General features: G+C 51.6%; 2 protein-coding genes across 3 annotated transcripts; both read right to left on the bottom strand.

The window, feature by feature from the left end:
* Positions 1-199: 199 nt before the first annotated feature.
* Positions 200-10,931, bottom strand: Crtc2 (CREB regulated transcription coactivator 2). Of its 2 annotated transcripts, none has more exons than XM_058571957.1 (14): positions 10,693-10,931; positions 7,927-8,028; positions 7,740-7,853; positions 6,265-6,329; positions 5,551-5,619; positions 5,147-5,250; positions 5,018-5,047; positions 4,782-4,846; positions 4,630-4,679; positions 4,247-4,491; positions 3,486-3,892; positions 1,769-2,038; positions 1,123-1,309; positions 200-851 (listed from the first exon to the last, which is right to left on the bottom strand). In XM_058571957.1, exons 1-14 carry the CDS (start codon positions 10,843-10,845, stop codon positions 631-633), a joined length of 2,082 nt encoding a protein of 693 aa, XP_058427940.1. In that variant the 5' UTR covers positions 10,846-10,931; the 3' UTR covers positions 200-630. The 2 variants fall into 2 exon arrangements, with proteins under 2 accessions (XP_058427940.1, XP_058427941.1); XM_058571958.1 differs by lacking the exon at positions 10,693-10,931 and adding an exon at positions 10,495-10,513.
* Positions 10,932-11,441: 510 nt separating this feature from the next.
* Positions 11,442-15,409, bottom strand: Slc39a1 (solute carrier family 39 member 1). The gene is made up of 4 exons (XM_046421759.1): positions 15,303-15,409; positions 14,389-14,607; positions 14,087-14,217; positions 11,442-13,040 (listed from the first exon to the last, which is right to left on the bottom strand). Exons 2-4 carry the CDS (start codon positions 14,573-14,575, stop codon positions 12,384-12,386), a joined length of 975 nt encoding a protein of 324 aa, XP_046277715.1. The 5' UTR covers positions 14,576-14,607; positions 15,303-15,409; the 3' UTR covers positions 11,442-12,383.
* Positions 15,410-19,206: the final 3,797 nt, after the last annotated feature.

Here is a 19,206-nt window from a genome sequence, read left to right as displayed (position 1 = left end):
TCTTCCTGCCATCATGGAAGCTTACACCCTTCACAGGTCTTCGTGTTCAATCTTGGATACAAATTGTGAGGCTGGGGCCCTTCCACAAAGCACGATAGTACTGAAAAGATGCAACAAGCTTAGCAGATAAGAGGGCCCCTGGCTCAAGAATTTCCTAGATCCCAGCCACACCCCAAACAGCAGCCAACCACACCAAGGGTTTGACAAGATTTTTTTATTAACATATAATATATTTAATAAAAAATAATATCCACTCTGGCTCTTTTCCTCCATTGCAAGGAGAAGAGTAGTGAGGAGGGGCTGGCACTGCCCACCCCTAGGCATCTGGGTAAGCCCTGCCTCTGGGGTTCCCCTCTACCCCTGCTTTCCAACAGGCTCTGACCTCCAGACAGACGTTTTTCAAAGTTACAAGTGCTTTAGGCCCTCCCTTGGGCTCCCCCAGGCCTACCCATTGTGCAGAATTCAGGGGCCACCTGGACAAACCCCTTGCTTTTTCTCATTCTTAGGATCCTTTGTTCATGTTAGAAAGAGAACACGGGGGCAGAGAGTGGAGTCGTTACTGGCCAGGGGAAAGGGAGGAAAGGGACAGTGACGGGAGATGGGGCCGAGAAGGATGGTGGCAAGGTTCCCTCACTGTAGCCGGTCACTGCGGAATGAATCCTCTACAGCAGGATCGGGCAGCAGGGCACAGGGGTCACTCAGCATGTTTAGCCCTTCCAGGCCCAGTGGCTCCATGCGCAGCTCATCCTCCAACCCAAGCCCCAGCTCCAATCCAGTTGCTGACACCTCAAAGCCAGGCACTCCAGCCAGGGCCGCTGCGATTTCCTTGGAGAATCCTGGGGAGGAGTCTCCTGTGGGTAAGAGATAAGTAAGGACCGCATACCTCATGAACTCCCCCAAGACTCCTCCATTTCTTATGTTGGCAAAGGTATCACTCCTTCCCTTTTATTTTTTTTTTTAATATTTTTTTAGTTGTTGATGACCTTTATTTTATTTATTTATATGTGATGCTAAGAATCGAACCCAGTGCCTCACACATGCCAGGCAAGTGTGCTGCGGCTGAGCCCCAACCACGGCCCCACTCCCTTCCTTTCACTGCCATCACCACCCATGCCCACTCACCTGTGAGGACAATGTTAGGTCCTGAGCCATGGCGGGAACAGTGGGTCAAGTTCTGGTGGTTGAGGGTGTGAGGGTCCTGGGGGCCACTCACTGACCCCTCATCCCCTAAAAATCCAGGCCCTTCAGAAAAGCCAGGGGGATCCAGCACCAGATTGGTTGATGGGGTCTCCATGCTGAACTGCTCCAGCTAAAGACACAAAGACACATCTTGAAGAAGTAGGCTTCAGAACAGGATGTCCCTGCCTGCCCTTGCCCAGACATGTTAACATGTCCCCTTCACCCAGCAATCTTCATCCACCCCAGGAACAGAGGCAAAGACAGAGGAGGCTGGCAGCAAGCAGAGCAAGAGAAGCGAGCACGGGGCCCGAAGTAGGTATGGGCACCGTACCTGCTGGGCCAGAGCATGTGCATGCCAGGAAGAGAACGGGTCAAGGCAGGAGTCATCAAAGAGCAAGCTGAGCAGAAACAGGGGGGCAGGAGTAGGGGTCAAACGCAGGAAAACAGGAGCCCCAAGCTGGCAGTGCTGTTACCTGAGACAAAGGGAGACCCCTTCTTCTGGATGTCGTAATTCAGAGATACCACTCAGGCCCCCCGGACCCACCCCAGCCCCTCTCCCTGCTTCTGAGCTAGGAGCCTGAGTACTCACATTTCCCAGGCTGAAGTCACTCACTGGCCGGTGGTGAGACTGTTGCCCGTGCCCAGTGGACCCAGGTGGGTACAGTATTCCATAATGTGGCTGCCTGCCTGGGGGTTGGCCACCAGAGGGCTGCACTAAACAGGCCTGAGCAGGTAGCCCTGGCTGCTGCAGAGGCTTTGGGGTGGGTTGCTGGGTGGGCAGAACCAGACTTGGAGGGCTGTATGGGTAGGGGGGCAGTCGCTGATCAGTAGACAGTTTACTGGTGTCCAGGGGGACGCCCTGAAAAGAAACAAGAAAATGGAGGAAACTTAGCCCTCCAAGAAAAACTCATAGAGCTTCCCATTCTCTAAGCTGCAGCCACCCTCAATGCAAACATGATAACGCTCCATGTTCTCATGGGCACCCCTGAGCTTGGTGGCAGTAACTCAAAAATGCATATTAGGACTGGGACTGTGGCTCAGTGGTACAGCGCCTGCCTCGCAAGTGTGAGGCACTGGGTTCAATCCTCAGCACCACATAAAATAAATGAATAAAGATATTGTGTCCATCTATAACTAAAAAAATATTTTTCAAAAACATGCATATTAGAATGGAAGTGCTGAGAGAGGTTAACACTAGGGTAATAGTGTTACCTGCTCCAGTAGTGAACCTGCTCCAGAAAGGAATCCTTCCCCAACACTGACAGCTTAATGGTCGTCAGTAATCAAGTACTTGTGACACACCCTCACAAGTGCCTGTTAACACCCAGTGCAGGTGAAAGGGGTTGTTCTGAAGACTGAAGAGGCCAGAGGAAGTGGAAGAGAAAGGAAGGAAAAGCAGAAAAGGAGGGAGGAGAGGTTCCTTCCCTCTGCCACTGAAATCACGGAGCACCTGTGGCCTGGCCGTGGTCTTAGAGGAGAAGGCAGAGATGGAACCCAGAACACACACTCCAGGGGACAGAACGGAGGAGGAGGGGAAGGTAGGACAGAGGAGAGGGAAAAGAGAGCATAAGGGTGAGAAATGGGAGCAGAGATGACAAAGAAAGAAAAGAGTAAGGAAGGGTGGGGAGGAGAGTAGAGCTTAGTGCTTTAGCGCTGAGGAAAAAGTCCTAAGTTCTGAGTCTGCAGTTCTAGTTCCAACCTGCCAGGTGAACCTGGGGAAGCCACCTTCCCTCTAGGCCCCAGTTTCCTCATCTGTAAAGTGGAAAGAGACTGAGCTCCACGGTCAGAGAGTCTCTGATTCTACGAATTCTAAGAAGGAGGGGAAATGGGAGAGGCGATGGGAAAAGACAGAAGCTCGGGCAAAAAATAAAGAGACAAGAAGAGTGAGAACAGAGAAAAGATAAAAAGGAGAGGATAAGCTATCATCTGCCAAGCACGGGCCTGGGCTGGCAGGCACGGTGCAAAGTACTCCATGTCCCTTACGGCACTCGATGCTTACAAAGCCGATTCTGTTTTATAAAGGAGACTACTGAGACACACAGAGGTTGTCAAAGGGGACTCCTAGGAAAGGCAGAACCAGGATTTGAAACCAAAGGCTAACCCCGGGGTTCGTAAGCAAAGAGGAGACAGACAAATAAAAGATGTGGCAGGTGGAGGACACACAGGGGTAGCAGGGGATGGATGAGACAAAGGGTGCAGAAAGTAAGGGGAGGAGGTATCTGAGGAAAGGAGGGCTGGAGGGAGAAACTCTGCAGGAGAAGAGAAGAGGAAGGGAGACAGACGTGTGGGGAAGCAGCCACGCATACCTGAGTGATGGAAGACAAGGTGGGTGACATTGTTGGCGAAAACTGTTTGGGCAGCTGCTGTTGGGACCTTCTGGCGTCGGCTGGGCCCGCGGGCAAACTCAGGGGGCTGAGGGGGACACGGCGGTGACGGGGGGAGGCCCCAGGGGTAGAAGCTGGGTAAGGGGGAGTGCCCAGGATGGGTGAGGAAGTGGAGGAAGAGGAAGAGGAGGAGGAGAGGGCCGGGGCACTGAGTGATGGGTGGCCCAGGGAGGTGGTGGGCAGTGCATGGCGGGTCAACGAGGAGGCAGGCAGTGAGGGGTGACTGTGGGAACCCTGGAGCTGGGGCTGAGGACTGCTCAGGGAAGCCTGGAGGTTGGGATTGCTTAGGGAGGACTGCAGGGATGGGTGGCTGAGAGGTGAATGAAGTCCTGCAGGCACAGACAAAAAACCAGAGATGACAACATTACTGATGAGAACCAGGCTCCTTTCCACCCCGAATGGGTTGCAGTGACTGGACTATGAAAGTGGCAACACAATGTCCTTCCTATTCTGTTCCTGCCAGTGAGATTGGCACAGCCCACCTGGGGGTGGTTCTCCATCTTCTTTGTAGGAAAGTCACACCTACCAGTTCTCATAGGCTGAGAATTGCAGTACAGGGATCCGGGGGTGCCGGGTTGCTGGACTGGTGGGCATTATAGGATCCAGCTCAAACCTCCCGACCCTCCATCCCTCTAGTCAGGCAGCATCTGGTGGGCACATACACAGCCAGGAAAGCCACTCACCTGGTGCATCATAGCCCGGGCCCAGGCCCAGACCTCCACTGATGCCCAGGTGAGTCATGGTGTGGGTCAAATTGGAGGTACTATTGCCCCCACTCAGGCTGGGATAGGCTGTCTCTTCAGGGTCCAGGGAGGTGGGCAGCGGTGGAGGAAAGTGCAGGTTGGTGAGGTCAGGTAAGGAGCCCCCAGTGTTCATGGCAGCTGGGAGGACAGGCACATTGGCAGGCTGGTCAGGAGATGGAAAGATGCTAGGGGAGGGAGAGAAAAAGAAAGAAAGGTGTAAATGGAGGGGAGGGAGTCAGGGAAGAGCACAGATCCATCTTCCACACGGCCCTGGACTTCCCTCCCTCACTCCTATTCTCAGCCAGCCTTATAAAGGAACTTACTTAATTCCAGGAACTTCACAGGACCGAGGTCGCGAGGAGGATGAGGACAGCTAAGGAAGAATGTGGAAAATGAGGACAGAGCTCAGGAGGGAACTCTAGAAGCCTGCCCATGGGAAGGGAAGGGTGGGTGACATCCAGTGGCCCACACCTACCTTCTTAGCATCCCATGGTTTCAGCAAATGTTTGTCATCTAGCAAGTTCTCTTCAATAGCAGGGACTTGAAAGAGAAAGACAGGTGATGGGGAGGCTGGAGAAGGAGCCAGGAAGGCACACAGGAAGCAGAGACAGGCAGAGGGAGTCCTGTGTCCTAACCCTGCATGAAGTCTCCAATGTCAGCCCAGAAATTCTTTTGGCATTTGGTCCCCACAATGTGTTGAAGAACACATACCTTTGGAGTCTATTTCACCATCCAGAAAACCTGCAAGGGATGCAGCGGAGTTGGCAGCAGCCCTCACTTACCAATCTGATTCTATCAAAAGCTCACAGCTACTCCCTACCCTGGGATTTGGCCACTTACCCCCACGACGGCCTTGTAGGACACTCGGAGGTGTGGGTCCTGGATAAGTGTCCTGGGGGTTGGGGTTCATCACACTTGTGTGAAGGGCCGAGTCAGAGCTTGTCCTGTTTGGGGAGTAAAGAAGCACTGGCAGGGGGCTGGGGTTGTGGCTCAGCGGTAGAACGCTCGCCTAGCACGTGGGAGGCCCTGGGTTCCATCCTCAGAACCACATAAAGATAAATAAAATTAAATTAAGGAAAAAAACAGCAGCAGCAGCAATGGCAGCGGTAATGGTTTTCCCAGTGGCCCAGCCCCGCCCAGCAGGGGAGACATTAGATGGGCTACAACAGTGTGGGGTGAAGCAACAGGGCCCCAGAAAGTGCAGATTAAAGAAGATACGGCCTAAATAAGGCAAGGGCCATCACCTGTTGAGTGCAGACGGTAGTCGAAACAACTGCCCCTTCTCTGCAGGGAAATTGCTCCAGGGCATCATCCTGGGGTAGAAAAACAGAGTGAGGAGGAGGAAGAATGCTGGCAGTGACAAGAAAGCAGACATGGGGGCTGGGAATGTGAGGCAGCCCCGATGGAAAGAGAGGACGGGCACCAGAATAATTCTTTGCTCTTTCTGGTTCTTCTGATGCCTGTGACCCATGAATCCCCTCCCCCAGTCAATCTAAGAGATCTGGAAACTTCTCCACTCCTCTCTGCCAGGACAAGCTGAACAGGAAATTTGGAGCTCAGAGCCTCTTTTGGACGTGAGTGCTAGGGCTAAGATGGAGAGTGGAGGGGTTCAGAGATCTAATAGTTTCCCTGCACTGTATCTGGCACCCACCCTTGACAGAAGGCAGCCATTTTCACCTGTAACCCTGCCTTTCTCCCCTCCCCCATACACACACACACACACACACACACACTCTCACACACACCCAGCTTGGCTCCAGTTCTATTGGTCCTGCTTTGGCTACACATGTCAACACGCCAAGACTGGACTCTGATCACCTACTCCTGCTGCCCCCACCCTCCCAGCTAAGCCAATATAGGAGGAGGTACTGATGAAACCCTAGTCCAGTATCCCAACCAAGCCCCAGCTCCTTCAGAAAGTGACAGAGTGGGCAGCGGACTGCCTGACCTGGACTCACCTTCGCCAGCTGTTCTCTGGAGGAGGAGATAAGTAGGCGGGACTGTAGGGAGAACTGTCAATGTGAACAGCAACAGTTAAGGAAGAAGATGGAGAGTGAGTAAACAGAGCAGCAGGAGATCTCCAAGTATGAGAATAGCCTCAGCAACTTTAGCAAGACCCTGTCTCAAAAAAGTCGACCAATGGAGACAGTAGATAGTTATTTCTTTCTTTTTGGTACGAGAGCACTTTACCACTGAGCCACATCCCCAGCCCTTTTGTTGTTTTTTAATAACTTTATTTTTGTATGTGGTGCTGAGGATGGGACCCAGTGCCTCACGCGTGCTAGGCAAGTGCACTACCACTGAGCCACAATCCCAGGCCCCCAACCCTTTTTATTTTGAGATAGGGTCTCACTGAGTTGCTTAGAGCCTTGCTAAGTTGCTGAGGCTGGCTTTGAACTTGCGACCCTCCTGCTTCAGCCTCCCAAGCTGCTGGGATTACAGGTGTGTGCCACTATGCCTGGCTAGATAGCTATTTCAAAACACATATAACCTTTCTCTTTCTCTTCAAGTGGCAACAATGGGGTCAAAGAATGAAAAGAGACTGGGGATGTGGCTCAATGGTAAAGTGCTTGCTTAGCATGCACAAGGCCCTGAGTTTAATCCCCCGTACTGGAAAGAAATTAAAAAAAGAACAGAGCTTGGAGCTGGGTATGTAGCTCAGCAGCAGAGTCCCTGCCTGGCATTGGCAAGGCCCTGGGTTCAATCCTCAGTACTGTGTTTAAAAAAAAAAAAAGTATCAGGCATAATGGAGCGAGAACAATCTAGGAGACTGTCTGAGCAGGACTTAGGGGAGATGAGTATATGGGTCTCTGAGACTGAAATGAAACAACAGAAACGAAGGGATCAAGCCTTCCTTAGTCAGAGCATAGGGAGCCCACTACTTGTGCAGCAGACTGAGCCAAAGTGAGGACAGCTGAGACCAGCCAGAGAGGAGCAGCAACTCCTGACACATTGACTGTGGTCACTTTTCATTGAGGCAGGGTAAAGGTAAGCTCCTGGAAAAGGACGGAACAAGGCAACATTTTTTTTTTTTTTTTTAAATTTTTTAATATTTATTTTCTAGTTTTCGGCGGATACAACATCTTTGTATGTGGTGCTGAGGATCGAACCCGGGCCGCACGCATGCCAGGCGAGCGCGCTACTGCTTGAGCCACATCCCCAGCCCAAGGCAACATTTAACATCTCTTCCTATGGACGTGATGGCTCGTGCCTGTAACCCCACAACTCAGAAGGCTGAGGCAGGAGGATCACAAGTTCCAGGTAAGCACGAGTGACTTTGTAAGACCCTATCTCAAAAAATAAAAAGGGCTGGGGTGTAGCTGAGTGGCAGGGAACCCTCAGTACTGCGAAAGTAAGTCCTTCCTACCATGCCTCCCTGAAGAACCCCTTCCCACTACCTCCCAGACTCCCTGTCCTCTATTAAGGATATGTGGCGGGGATATCGGCGGAGTGGGGACACCATTCTTCGGGGGTCGCGCTGCACCCGTTCCACCAGCCCATGGTGCCGAGTATTCCGAGATGAATCCAAAGGTGAGTGGAGGGGGCTCTGCCAAAAGGGACAGGTAATCAGCAGAGGAAGCAGAGGAACCTCCACTCCTCCCTGGCTGATGTCCACTCACCTGGAACTCGGCCAGGCCACAGCCAATCTGGTTAACATTGGGCAGAGAACCACCATAATGGGAGCTTCTTGTGTATGCCAGTCGCAGTTTTTGGGCCTGTAACTGAGACATGAAGGACAAATGGGAATGTCAGGGAGAGTCCTGAGCACTGTTCCCTTTGGCCATCCTTGCCATCCCTGTCACCAGGATATGCTGCTGCAGCTTTTAAGGTATCTGCTAGGGAAAAAGGAAAAAAAAAAAAAGAAAAGCCAGTGCTAGGAGAAAGGCCCACAGAGACCTAGTGCAAACAACCCCCCAGCCCTTCTGTAGCCTACCCTCATCAGTGAGATCGCCGCTGCCTAGCTCGGTCAGCATCAGTCTAAGCAGAGTCCCTAGGGGTTACTAGGGACTAGTCACAGAGATGGGTGCCTATTAGGCACTTCTGGTTTCATTTCCAGATATACCCAGGACTAATTAGAAGGGCAAGGTCACAGGTGGATGTCATAGATCCATTATTGCCATCCTTTTTCCTTCACACTCAAAGAGAACGCAGGCTACTAGGCTATGCCACTTGCCCAGCCAAATCACAGCCTGTACCTCCCAAATTAGAAGATCCAGGAAATAATGGCTTTGCCCACTAGAAAAGCAGAATACTTCCACTGGATCCTAAGGCCCCTTAATTGGCAGGGAAGCCTAGTGAATGGAGGTAGGAGGGGGCTCAGGAGCCCACTCCAGCCTGGGCCAGAGCCACCTCCCTGGCCCTTACCCCTATTTCAGAGAAATAAGTCTGGGACAGAAGTGATACACCATATCCCTCAGCTTGACATGGATTTAGCCTGCCTGCAGATTTGTGTCCTCAGTCACTACCACCAGACAAAGAGACCCAGAGCAAGGCCATGGGGAGGAGAACAGCTGAGGATGGTAAATTCCAAGAGCTTCCAGGATCACACTGTTGCCATGTAAGCGTACATCAAACCTGAATTCCTGTTCTAGGAGCTCAACCCACTGAGTTTGGTGGGCACTGTGCTTACCTCTGGGTCCTTCAAAATCACTGTTAATAAATATGGCAACCCTAGCCTCTCAGTAGAACAAATATGGCCATATCTGATTCAAATGAGCCCTCCCAACTGGCCAGGTAACAAGCTGAGCCCCAGATCTCTCATTGCTAGTTCAAGATTTTTAGGTCCCCAGGCCCTGGCCATGAATGTCCACTAGACTTTTTTACATAGCAGAAAAGAATCAGGAGAGAAAAGGCAGGTAGAAGGTCCTTTTGATGAACCAAAGCACCACAAATAGGAATCCCAGCTTTGAGTTTCTCACAGCCTTGTTTGCACATACAAGCCCTAAGATCACACCATGCCTCTGCTAGAATCCTGGTCCAGAGGGCAGAGCTCTCAGCTGAGGATGAGCCCCTCTCCCATCTTCTCTCTGTACCGCTATGATCAAAAGTTCCTAGAGAGCAGTCAAGCGTTAGAGCATAATCCTCATAGTAGTTAGAGTGGGTTATGCAAGCATATGCCTGTGTATGTGTACACAAACACACACACACACACACACACACACACTTGCCTCCCCACCTATCTTTTTCTGTTTTGGCTCTCATAATCTAGGGCACATGGTCCCTAGAGACTCAGAGGGGAAAAACACAAAAGAGACTAACAGAATCAAGGAAGAGGCACACAAAAATATAATCAAGAGACATAATCATTGATAGATGCAATCACAAGGAGCGTTGAAATGCGACACTTATGTCCACCATCTCCCTTTAAATTTCTTCCAGTTCTTTGCCATGAGGGATCACAGCAAAATCCTCTCACCTATTATTTGAGAATAATGTGTCCCTAAATTAGCACTGCATACCAGCTGGGCAAACTCTTTTGACAGTGGCCTTTGGACATCCAGCCTTGGGCAGCAAGAAACCAAGGCCAGAGGGGCTTCAGAGGCAGCTTGTCAGAGACCTGAAAATTCTAAGAATTTCCTAGGAATGAATATACCCTCCTCATGGGGGACCCTCCGAGGCACTCCAGAAACTGACCCACAGGGCAGCATCTCCCTAGAAAGTCCAGCAAATCATCGGGTTCTATGCAACCTAAAAAGAAAAAAATCAGTTACCCAGTTTTGGGATTCAAAACTCTACTTTTCCTTCAAGGCGGCCAAGGCAAAAGATGGAGCACCAGCCTGTGAGCAGTGGACCTCACCTTCACTCACGTCAGGAAACCACAAGAAGTACTTGAAAAAGGAAGCAAAGGGACGGGACGCAGGAGGGGACTTCCTGCCCCACTATACCCAACACTGCTCGTTCAAACCACTCAAGGGGCCCTTTCCCGTAGATACCAAAGTGCTGAGAGCGGCACAACAGGGCAGAGACCAGTCTAGAGAGCACAACCTCAGAAGAACCAAATTAGGGACAAGCAGTCCATCCTAAAATCCATAACCCAAGATCTGGGATGCTTCAGTGGAGTCCCCAAGGGGACTCCTCCCGGCACGCACAAGGACTCCCCACCTCCCCTGGCCTTCGGGGGCCCATCTTCCCTCTCGGCCCATCTCCGACTCACGTACTCGGCCCCCAGTCGCACCCACATCCCCCACCTCTCCTGTATTTCCATCTCCGGAGCAAAATTCGTCTTCCAGTCCCCTCGGCCCTCAACCCGAGCCTCCCAGACGGCGGCGCCCGCCGCCGTCGCCTCAACCCTGTTCCGCCTCCAGGGCTGCGGCTCCCGCCCCTGCCCCGCCTCTCCGCTCCGTAACTGCTCCGCTTCGCTCCCGCTCCCCGGCGCGGCCCCTCACCCGGGTGGAGCCGATGTCCATCATCACCTCCTCGAAGGCCGCCGTCTCCTCGGCCTGACGCTGCTTCTGCAACGCGATCTTCTCACTAAACTTGCGCGGATTGGAAGCCGAGGCCGTGGCAGAGCCGGGCCCGTTCGCCCCCGACGTCGCCATCTTCCTCCCGCGTCCCTCCCCGCCACCTTCCCAGTACTAGCCACGGCCTCCGCCGCGGGCCCTGGCCAGGCTCCCCCAGCAGTAGCCGCCGCCGCCGCCGCCGCCTCCGCGAGCCCCGCGGCTCGGCTCCAGCCTAGTCCTGACCTGCGGCGCGTGGCCCGCCGGGACTGGTAGTTTGTTTACGTGACCCCTTCACGCCCGCAGCCGCGCAGCACGGAGAGGAAGCGGACTGCATCTCCCGGCAGTCCTGCTAACGCCGGGACCCCGGGGCGTGCCCCGCCCCCCGCCCCCTCCCTGCGCGGGGCACGCCGGGAGGAGTAGTTCCTGGTCACTCCGTAGCCTCAGAACGCAAAGGGGAGAGGGATTTAGAGAGGAAAGGAAGAGGGAGGGAATGAGGGGAAGGGAAGGGGTGGAGACAGGGAGGAAAGAAGGAAAAATTTTGGTCATTTCAGGAAAGAGGACTATTGGGACTGAGTGAAAAGAGTGAGACAAGGATCTTTAAACAGCTGTAAACATCTGGGACGCAGGTCTTCCAATAGGCTGGCCATATATATGCCCACCCTCTTCCAAGACAAATGAATCCGATACCACAGAGATGTATAGAAACATTTTTTATTTGGGTAACATGTCCCAAAACAGGTCAGTTAGTAAAATAGATTCTACAGAATATGGCCCTATGCTCAGTCCCCCCCTCCCCCCAAATAACCATTCTCCCTTGGGCTCCTCAGGTATAAAAAAAGTTTTGGCAGCTCAGTGTTTATCATCGGGAATGAGGCACCATGACCATGTTTGTATACTTAGGGTGCAGCAGCTACTAGGTGGCCGCAGCTCTCCCCTCACCCAATCCATCCCAGCAAATATTTCTGCCCCACACCAGATTCTGGAACTAAAATTAAGAGCAAGTAGGTCTCCTCCACTGGGGTGCTGGGTAGGACCCTGTGCCACATCGCTGTGCTTTGAGAAAGAGGGAAAGGATTTGTTTGGCACTTTAAAAATAGAGGAGTGATTGGAGCTGGAGAGGCCAGAGAAGTTATCAAAACTGGCAGGGAGAGACCATTTGGCACTACTCCACTGGAGGAAGGGAAGGAGAAAGATAGGAGGTAAGAAAAGTAGGAAGGATCCACTCCTAGCAGCAGAATGCTGAAACGAGCTTGAGCCAACAGGACACTGACCCTGGACCTCTCCCTACCTTTATTACACAGTAGCTGGGTGCCCATCACCAGCATTCCCAGTGTCAGCTTATCCCTATTCGTAGTGTTGGACTTCTGATCTAGCAATCGGGGTCTGTCTCAATCCTAATATCCCCTGATCATGTCTCTAGTGACTTGGCCATATCTTGTTCCTTAGGCCAGCTTCTTCTCTGCCCACTTCCCTCTCATTAGTCATAGTTCCAAAGGCTACATCCCTACCTTCCAGAGAACTCTTTGGTCCTCAATACCTCCTGTCCCCATTCCTTCCTATTCCTTACACGCCGGGGGAGAGGAGGGAAGATAAGGGCACCTGGTAGTTAACTTCCCCTGCCCCTCTCTTGAAGTCCCCTAGATTTGGACAAAGAGCAGACCAGTGAGAAGAGCAAAGCCTGCTAGGAGCAGAATGACCTTGAGGATTCTCTGCTCAGAAGTGGCCAGCTCCTGGGGCAGGATTTCCAGGAAGGTGATATAGAGGAAGGTGCCAGCCGCCATACCCTCCAGCACAGACTGAGCCAGCTGGTGCAGAGGCCCAGCTGACTCTGCCAGAGCTGCACCCAGCCCAATGCCCAGAGGTGTCATGCATGAGAAGAGGATTCCACAGCCAACCACCACCTGCACTCGTAGGTGGCTCTGCAGCAGCCGCAGGGACAGGCTGACTGCCAGGATACCCTTGTGGAGCAGCAGAGCCAGGCACAGTTCCATGGCCCGAACCCGGTCTCTCTGCAGCCCCACTGCCAGCCCCTCAAAAACTGAGTGCAGGGCCAGGGAGAAGACCAGCACACAGGCACGCAGGGCTGAGGGGGCTGCCAGGGCTCCACTAGCCTGTGGAACCCCTGGCCCATCATGCCAATGCTGGGGCCCACCATTCACTGTTCCCAGCAGAGCCCTTGTCTCCTCCCGATGTGGTGGCCCCGACTGCTCCTTGTAAGCCAGCGTGATCTGCTCCATCACCAGGACTAGGAAGAAGCCCATGGCCAGGATGAACTCTTGCAGGGGAAATTGGAGCTGTGGGCAGGAGAGAGATGGAGTCAGATGCAGAGTCTGATGGAGGTGCACTTACGCAAAGTCCCACACAGACACAGAGCCACTCTTGGTCATAAAACAATGAAGTTCCTTGGTGACAGACATAGAATAACAAACACGATATGGTGTCACACACAGTGTGACCAAAGGATCTCAACTATGGCACTATTAACAATTGGGCCAGAAAATTCTTCGTCATAGAGCTGTTAGGTCCACTGTAGATTGTTTACCCACCAGATGCCATCAGCAAGCACAATACCCCTTCCCAACCTAGCTGTGGCAACCAAAAAGGTCTCCATACATTACCAAATGTTTTCTGGGGGCTGAAACCACCCCCAATTGAGAGTCACTGATGTAAATATACACAAAGTGTCACCTGTAGCACACCAGCCCACCTTAACAAATGCTCACATGAGTGTCCCAGGACATTCAGGCTTGTATAGTCATTTAGCCACAAAATACAGAACATGACATCCAGTGTTACTTCCTTAGTCTTAGTGGGGGAAAAGGAAATGGAGGAGCTTGGGATGACTTCCCTGCATTACTACCCCACTGTCTCAGTTTTTCCTATAATGAGCTTTCTATGACTTGGATTTGATCATTCTCCACATCCCAATTCCTCAGGGTAAAGCTTTTTGGTTAGCAATTCTAGGCCCCTGGGAAGTGCCTCCTACACGTCCCATTCCTGAAGTAACATTTATCTACAGCCCTTTGAGAGTGGCAGGAGTGATGATGGCTCCTGGAGCACTATTATCTACCTGGCAACTGGAACTAGGAAACCCACAGCTTAAGTCAAACACCTGATAACAGGTTCCTCACACTGTCTCAAGGGGTACAAGGGCCACACAGGGTCTGGTAAGGAGTAAGGAACACACAGAAAAAGTTAGGCCCTATAACAGAATATCACAACTCGTAGGCTCACATACCAAGAGCCTTGCACACAGTCATGGAATGACACATGAACAAATCCACATAAACCATGGACCAGCCCCAACACACTGGGTCACATGCTAGAGGCCAGTGCTCACCGTTACATGCAGTGCCGCCAGTGCCTCATCTATGGCAGCTAGGTAGTCAGGCAACAGGTCCAGGAGACAGGTGGCCAAGAATACACCTCCTGCGAAGCAGCTTACTAGACTCAGGACTTTCTGGCGTGAAGCTGGGCAGGAGGGGGACACAGAGGGGAATGAGCAAATGAACCACTTGCAGGCCCCACTACTCAACCCAAGTAATGGTTACTTCTGCCTTCCCCTCCTCCTTAGGTTACCTCCCCAGCCCCAGAACATTAGCTACTCCAAACATCCAAAAGGCAGGGAAAGGAGAGGCTCACCCGAGGTTTCATGGTTAGCTCCCGGCCGGCGCAGCACACAGATAGGTACCAGACTGCAGAGGAGGGTGAGCACCAGCAGCAGCACCAGGGCCCCCAACTTCACCTCTAGCCCCACAGGCACGGAGGGCTCCGAAGCCACTGCCTCTGGGCGCCACACCAGGAGCTCTGGCTCTCCCCAGGGCCCCATGGTGGTTGTGATAGTTCCAATGACTCTCAGACCTAGGAAGATAAACCACACTGGGTGGAGAATGGTCACTCAGGAAAAAAGGGGGCCAAGGAAAGAGGAAGGGAGGTCAGCAGAGTGCAGTTCCCTCACTCCAGCTACTCTCCGGCCTTCCCCAACTGGGGGTGACTCATCCACTCCTGTACCAGGAACATTCCTCACCCCCCACTACACACCTTCAACTCTCTCTCCCAAGTGACTTGTTCAGGAAGCCAACAAGAGGGAAACTGAGGCACAAGAACGCCAGTGTGGATATATATCATCTGGAGCCCCCAGAGAACCCAAACAGGACCTGGAGCTGGGGTCCCCCCAGGAAGGTAGAAGCCAGCCTCCCCCCACCAGCTCCAGAAAGAAACAGGCGAAGAGAAGGGGACTTGTGCGGTGGAGAGGAGTCGGCAGGCTTCGCGGGCCACCTGAGCAGGACGGGACTGTGCTTGGTCGCGCTCTCGCGCCCCACTCCCCAGCGCCATCCCCGGAAAGCAAAGAGGGAGCCACGGGCAGGAACGCCTGGCCGACGGCCAAAGGCCAGGGGCCCGGGGGTCGCGGACCGCGCAGTCGGCAGGGAGGGCGGGGTCAGAGGTCGCCAGCGTCGCGGGAAGCAGATGAAGAGGTGGAGCTGGGACCCCGTCTCCTAGGCCCCGGGAGGCCTGGGCGGCAGATCTCCACCCCGCCCCGGGGATCCCGCACTCACCTCGCGAGGGTCTCACGACATGGTGTACACTCGGTTCCGGCCTCGCGTCGGGAATTCCCGCCCCCTCCCCTCGGCTGCCCCCTCCCCCGCCGCCGCGTCCCCGCGCCCGGCTGCCAATGACAGCGCCGGATGGGCGGGGCCCGGGCGGGAGTGACGTGGGACCGGAGAAATCCGAGCCCGAGTCGGTCGGGGGCGGAGCAGGCGGGGCGGGGGCGGAGCAGGCGGGGCGGAGCAGGCGGGGCGGGGCGAGCGGGGCGGGGCGAGCGGGAGCGGGGCGGGGCGAGTGGGAGCGGGGCGGGGCGAGTGGGAGCGGGGCGGGGCAGGGGCGCGGTCCTGGGGATCCGCAGGGCGCCCGGCGCTGGCGAGCCACCGAGGCTAGAGGGAGGTGGGACCCTGCGGGCAAGACGGATATCCCGTCTTTGCCCCGCACTCCCAGGTCTTCCGTCCCACATCTCTGGGGCTATCTGATTGGCTAAGGGCCCAAAGTCCCCTTGTCTTACCTCCAAGATTTCAAGACCCCATCAGTGCATTCTGGCGCCAAAAGGAAATCCTTCCTTCCTGAGACAAATTTTTCTTTCTGCCTTACCTCGCCAACACCCATGAGGGGCGAAAGGGTAACGGGAAAAGCGAGAAGACATGTCTTGAGAAGCATCCCTTCCAGAGGACCACTGGCCCAGCTGACTTCTGCACAGCCTCCTTCCTTCTCCCAGGCGTGGAATAGCAGAGGGACCAGTTCAGGGGTTGCTGAAACCCTATCCACTGAACAGCCTCTCCAGTTCACTGTCCCATCTCCCATTCACTTACCATGCCTCGGGCATGGCCCCAGGATTCCCTCCAGCCTCACAATCTCCTACTGCTCTCCCTCTGGCCCTGCTGGCCTCTTTATGTTTTCTGTTCCTTGAATGCACTAAAGTGTTTTCAACTCAGAACGTTGTTCACTATTTCCTCAGCCTGGATCCTCCTGGCCCACAGCCCTGTGCCATGCATGAGTGTCCTTTGTTGTCCTTACATTGGGTACAAAAAAGGAAAATACAAAAGAGGACTCAGCCTACTCTTTTTGGTAAAGGTGCAAGAGCCTCATTCCTTAAAAAGGGACAGAGTGATGCCTCAGATAAGGCTGTAGATGTGGAGGCCAGCAATTTCTCTAGAGGGAAAGAACTTCTAGAGGAAGGGCGTGTAAAAGAAAGAAACGTATCGAACTCCAAGAGCAAGACATAAGTGAAAGGGGGCCATATTTTACCAATAATCATTGCTGTTCCACGTTTTTGTTGGTTGGTTTTTTTGTTTTGTTTTGTTTTGTTTTTGGTACCAGGAAATGAACCTAGGGGTGCTATCATTGAGCTACATTCCTAGCATTTTTTTTTTGGTGGGTTTGGGGATTGAACCCAGAGCCTTGGCATGTGAGGCAAGCATTCTACCAACTGAGCTATATCCCTAGCTCCCATTCCTAGCACTTTTTATTTTCATTGTGAGACAGGGCCTCCAAGAGTTGCCAAGGATGGCCTCAAACTTGCCATTCTCCTGCCTCAGCCTCCAGAGTCCCTGGGATTACAGGGGTGAACCACTGTGCCAGGCCTGTTAAGCTCTTAATTAAAAAATAAATGTTGGGCAGGGGTTGTGGCTCAGTGGTGGAGGGCTTGTCTAGCATGTGTGAGGCACTGGGGTAGATTCCTGGCACCACATAAAGATAAACAGATAAAATAAAGGTATTGTGTCCATCTACAACTAAAAAAAATTTTAAATAAAAGTTATTATTACAGGCAACTCCAGATTGTTCAAGGAAATATTATGCATGCTATGTTTTGATTATGGCAAATTATACTTTCAAGATTATTGGTAATTACCGGGGTTGTGGCTCAGTGGTAGAGGATTTGCCTAGCACATGTGAGGCACTGGGTTCAATCCTCACCACCACATAAAATAAATAAATAAACAAAATAAAGACATTGGGTCTATTAAAAATATTTTTAAAAAAATATTATTAGGGGCTGGGGATGTGGCTCCAAGTGATAGCGCACTCGCCTGGCATGCGCACGACGCTGGGTTCGACCCTCAGCACCAGATGTTGTGTATGCCAAAAACTGAAAAATAAATATTGAAATTCTCTCTCTCTCCTCTCTCTCTCTCTCTTTTAAAAAAATATTATTAAAAAAATAAAAAATATTATTGGTAATTAGTAAAATTAACAAGGAATAATGACAGACTGAGGAAACATGAATTCTAGTTCCAATTATACTTTAATTTATATACATGTAATTTAATTTTATGTATTTTTTTAATTTTTAAATTGACATATAAAATTTTTATATATACCCAAGTACTTGGCACACTCCTGTAATCCTAGCTATTGGTGAGGTTGAGGCAAGAGTATTGCAAGTTTGAGGTCAGCCTCCACAATTTAGTGAGATCCTGTCTCAAAATAAAAAATGAGCCAGCGCGGTGGCACAGGCCTGTAATTCTGAAGCCAGATTTAAAGTTAGGTAGTCAGTGTAGTTAGGTAAATCGGGTCTAATATCGAGTGAGATCTAAAATGGAGGCCATGTAGAGAATGAATTCCAGGAAAAGTTGAACATCTCTCGGAATGTTAATGAAGTCCGGGAAAAGCCTAAGGCCAGAGCCCATCCCAAAGAAGTATTAATGAACAGCCCCCAGCAAACTTGAAGATGCTGACTCAGAAGTCCTTCCTGCCCAGATTACTTCTTTGGCCCACCTGTGTCCCACCCCTCGGGCCTTCCCACCTACATTCCATCACTAAAGGAACTATAAAAAGGGGAAACAGCCGCACTTCCACGGATTCCATCTCTTGGGTCCCCTTCTTCCTCCCGGAGAAGTCTTTTCTGCTGTCCTTTAATAAACTTCTACTTTCCACTCTGACCTTGCCTCGGCTTGCTTCTCTGGTGTTATACTTCAATATTGGGGAAGCAAGGACTCGTCACCGGTCAGCAACGGTAACAATTCTAGCGGCTCAGGAGGCTAAGGCAGGAGGATCATGAGTTCAAAGCCAACCTCAGCAATGACGAGGCACTAGCAACTCAGTGAGACTCTCTCTCTAAATAAATTACAAAATAGGGCTGGGGATGTGGCCGAGTGCCCCTGAGTTCAATTCCCAGCACCAAAATAAATAAATACATAATAACTAAAAAATAAAAAGGAGCCAGATATAGTGGCACAGGCCTATAATCCCAGCAGTTTGGGAGGCTGAGGCAGGAGGATTGCAAGTCTGAGGCCAGACTTAGCTAGGCCCTAAGCAACATAGCCCTAAGCAAACTTGCCTCAAATAAAAAAATAAAAAGGGGGCTGGGGTTGTGGCTCAGTGGTAGTGTGCTCACCTAGCACCCAGTGAGGCACTGGGTTTGATCCTCAGCACCACCACCAAAAAAAAGAAAGAAAGAAAAAGAAATAAAGATATTGTGTCCACCTACTAAAAAATAAATTATAAAAACAATAAAATGAGGAGCTGGGCTTGTGGCTTAGTGGTAGCATGCTTGCCTAGCATGCATGAGGCACTGGGTTCGTTTCTCAGCACCACATACAAATAAATAAAATAAAGGTCTATCAACAACTAAAAAAATATTTTAAAAAATCAACTAAAAAATATTTAAAAAATAAAAAGAGTTGGGCTGGAGTTGTAACTCAGACGCAGAGCACTTGCTAGCACCACATAAAAAATAAACAAATAAAGTAAAAGTATGCTATCCATCTACAACTACAAAAAAAAAATTTTTTTAAAGGGATGGGGATGTCACTCAGTGGTAGTGCAGCACGGGGTTCAATCCCAGTACCAAAACAATGTGCATGTATCTATGGTGTACAACAAGATGTTTTGAAATGTATATATACACACAGAATTTGAAATGGCTGAATCAAGCTAATTAACAAATCCATTACCTTACATATTTGTGAC

The sequence above is a fragment of the Marmota monax genome, unplaced genomic scaffold (genome assembly GCF_021218885.2).
Source record: "Marmota monax isolate L192 unplaced genomic scaffold, Marmota_monax_Labrador192_F-V1.1 WCK01_AAM20220418_F8-fsc00108, whole genome shotgun sequence".
Classification (NCBI taxonomy): Eukaryota; Metazoa; Chordata; class Mammalia; order Rodentia; family Sciuridae; genus Marmota; species Marmota monax.
Note: the sequence above shows the minus strand (reverse complement) of the source record. Positions and strands in the feature narration are given on the sequence as shown.

Bases quoted from the DNA above. Each gene is read 5' to 3' on its own strand.
- Crtc2 (XM_058571957.1), bottom strand. From the start codon at position 10,845: ATGGCGACGTCGGGGGCGAACGGGCCCGGCTCTGCCACGGCCTCGGCT. The intron at 7,854-7,926 runs GTGAGTGGACAT...CCCTTTTGGCAG, and splicing joins GTGGCCTGGCCGAGTTCCAG to AGCCCCCTCCACTCACCTTT. The intron at 1,310-1,768 runs GTGAGTACTCAG...TTGTGTCTTTAG, and splicing joins GTGACTTCAGCCTGGGAAAT to CTGGAGCAGTTCAGCATGGA.
- Slc39a1 (XM_046421759.1), bottom strand. From the start codon at position 14,575: ATGGGGCCCTGGGGAGAGCCAGAGCTCCTGGTGTGGCGCCCAGAGGCA. The intron at 14,218-14,388 runs GTGAGCCTCTCC...CCTCCTGCCCAG, and splicing joins AGCTAACCATGAAACCTCGG to CTTCACGCCAGAAAGTCCTG. The intron at 13,041-14,086 runs GTGAGCACTGGC...TCCTGCCCACAG, and splicing joins TGGCGGCACTGCATGTAACG to CTCCAATTTCCCCTGCAAGA.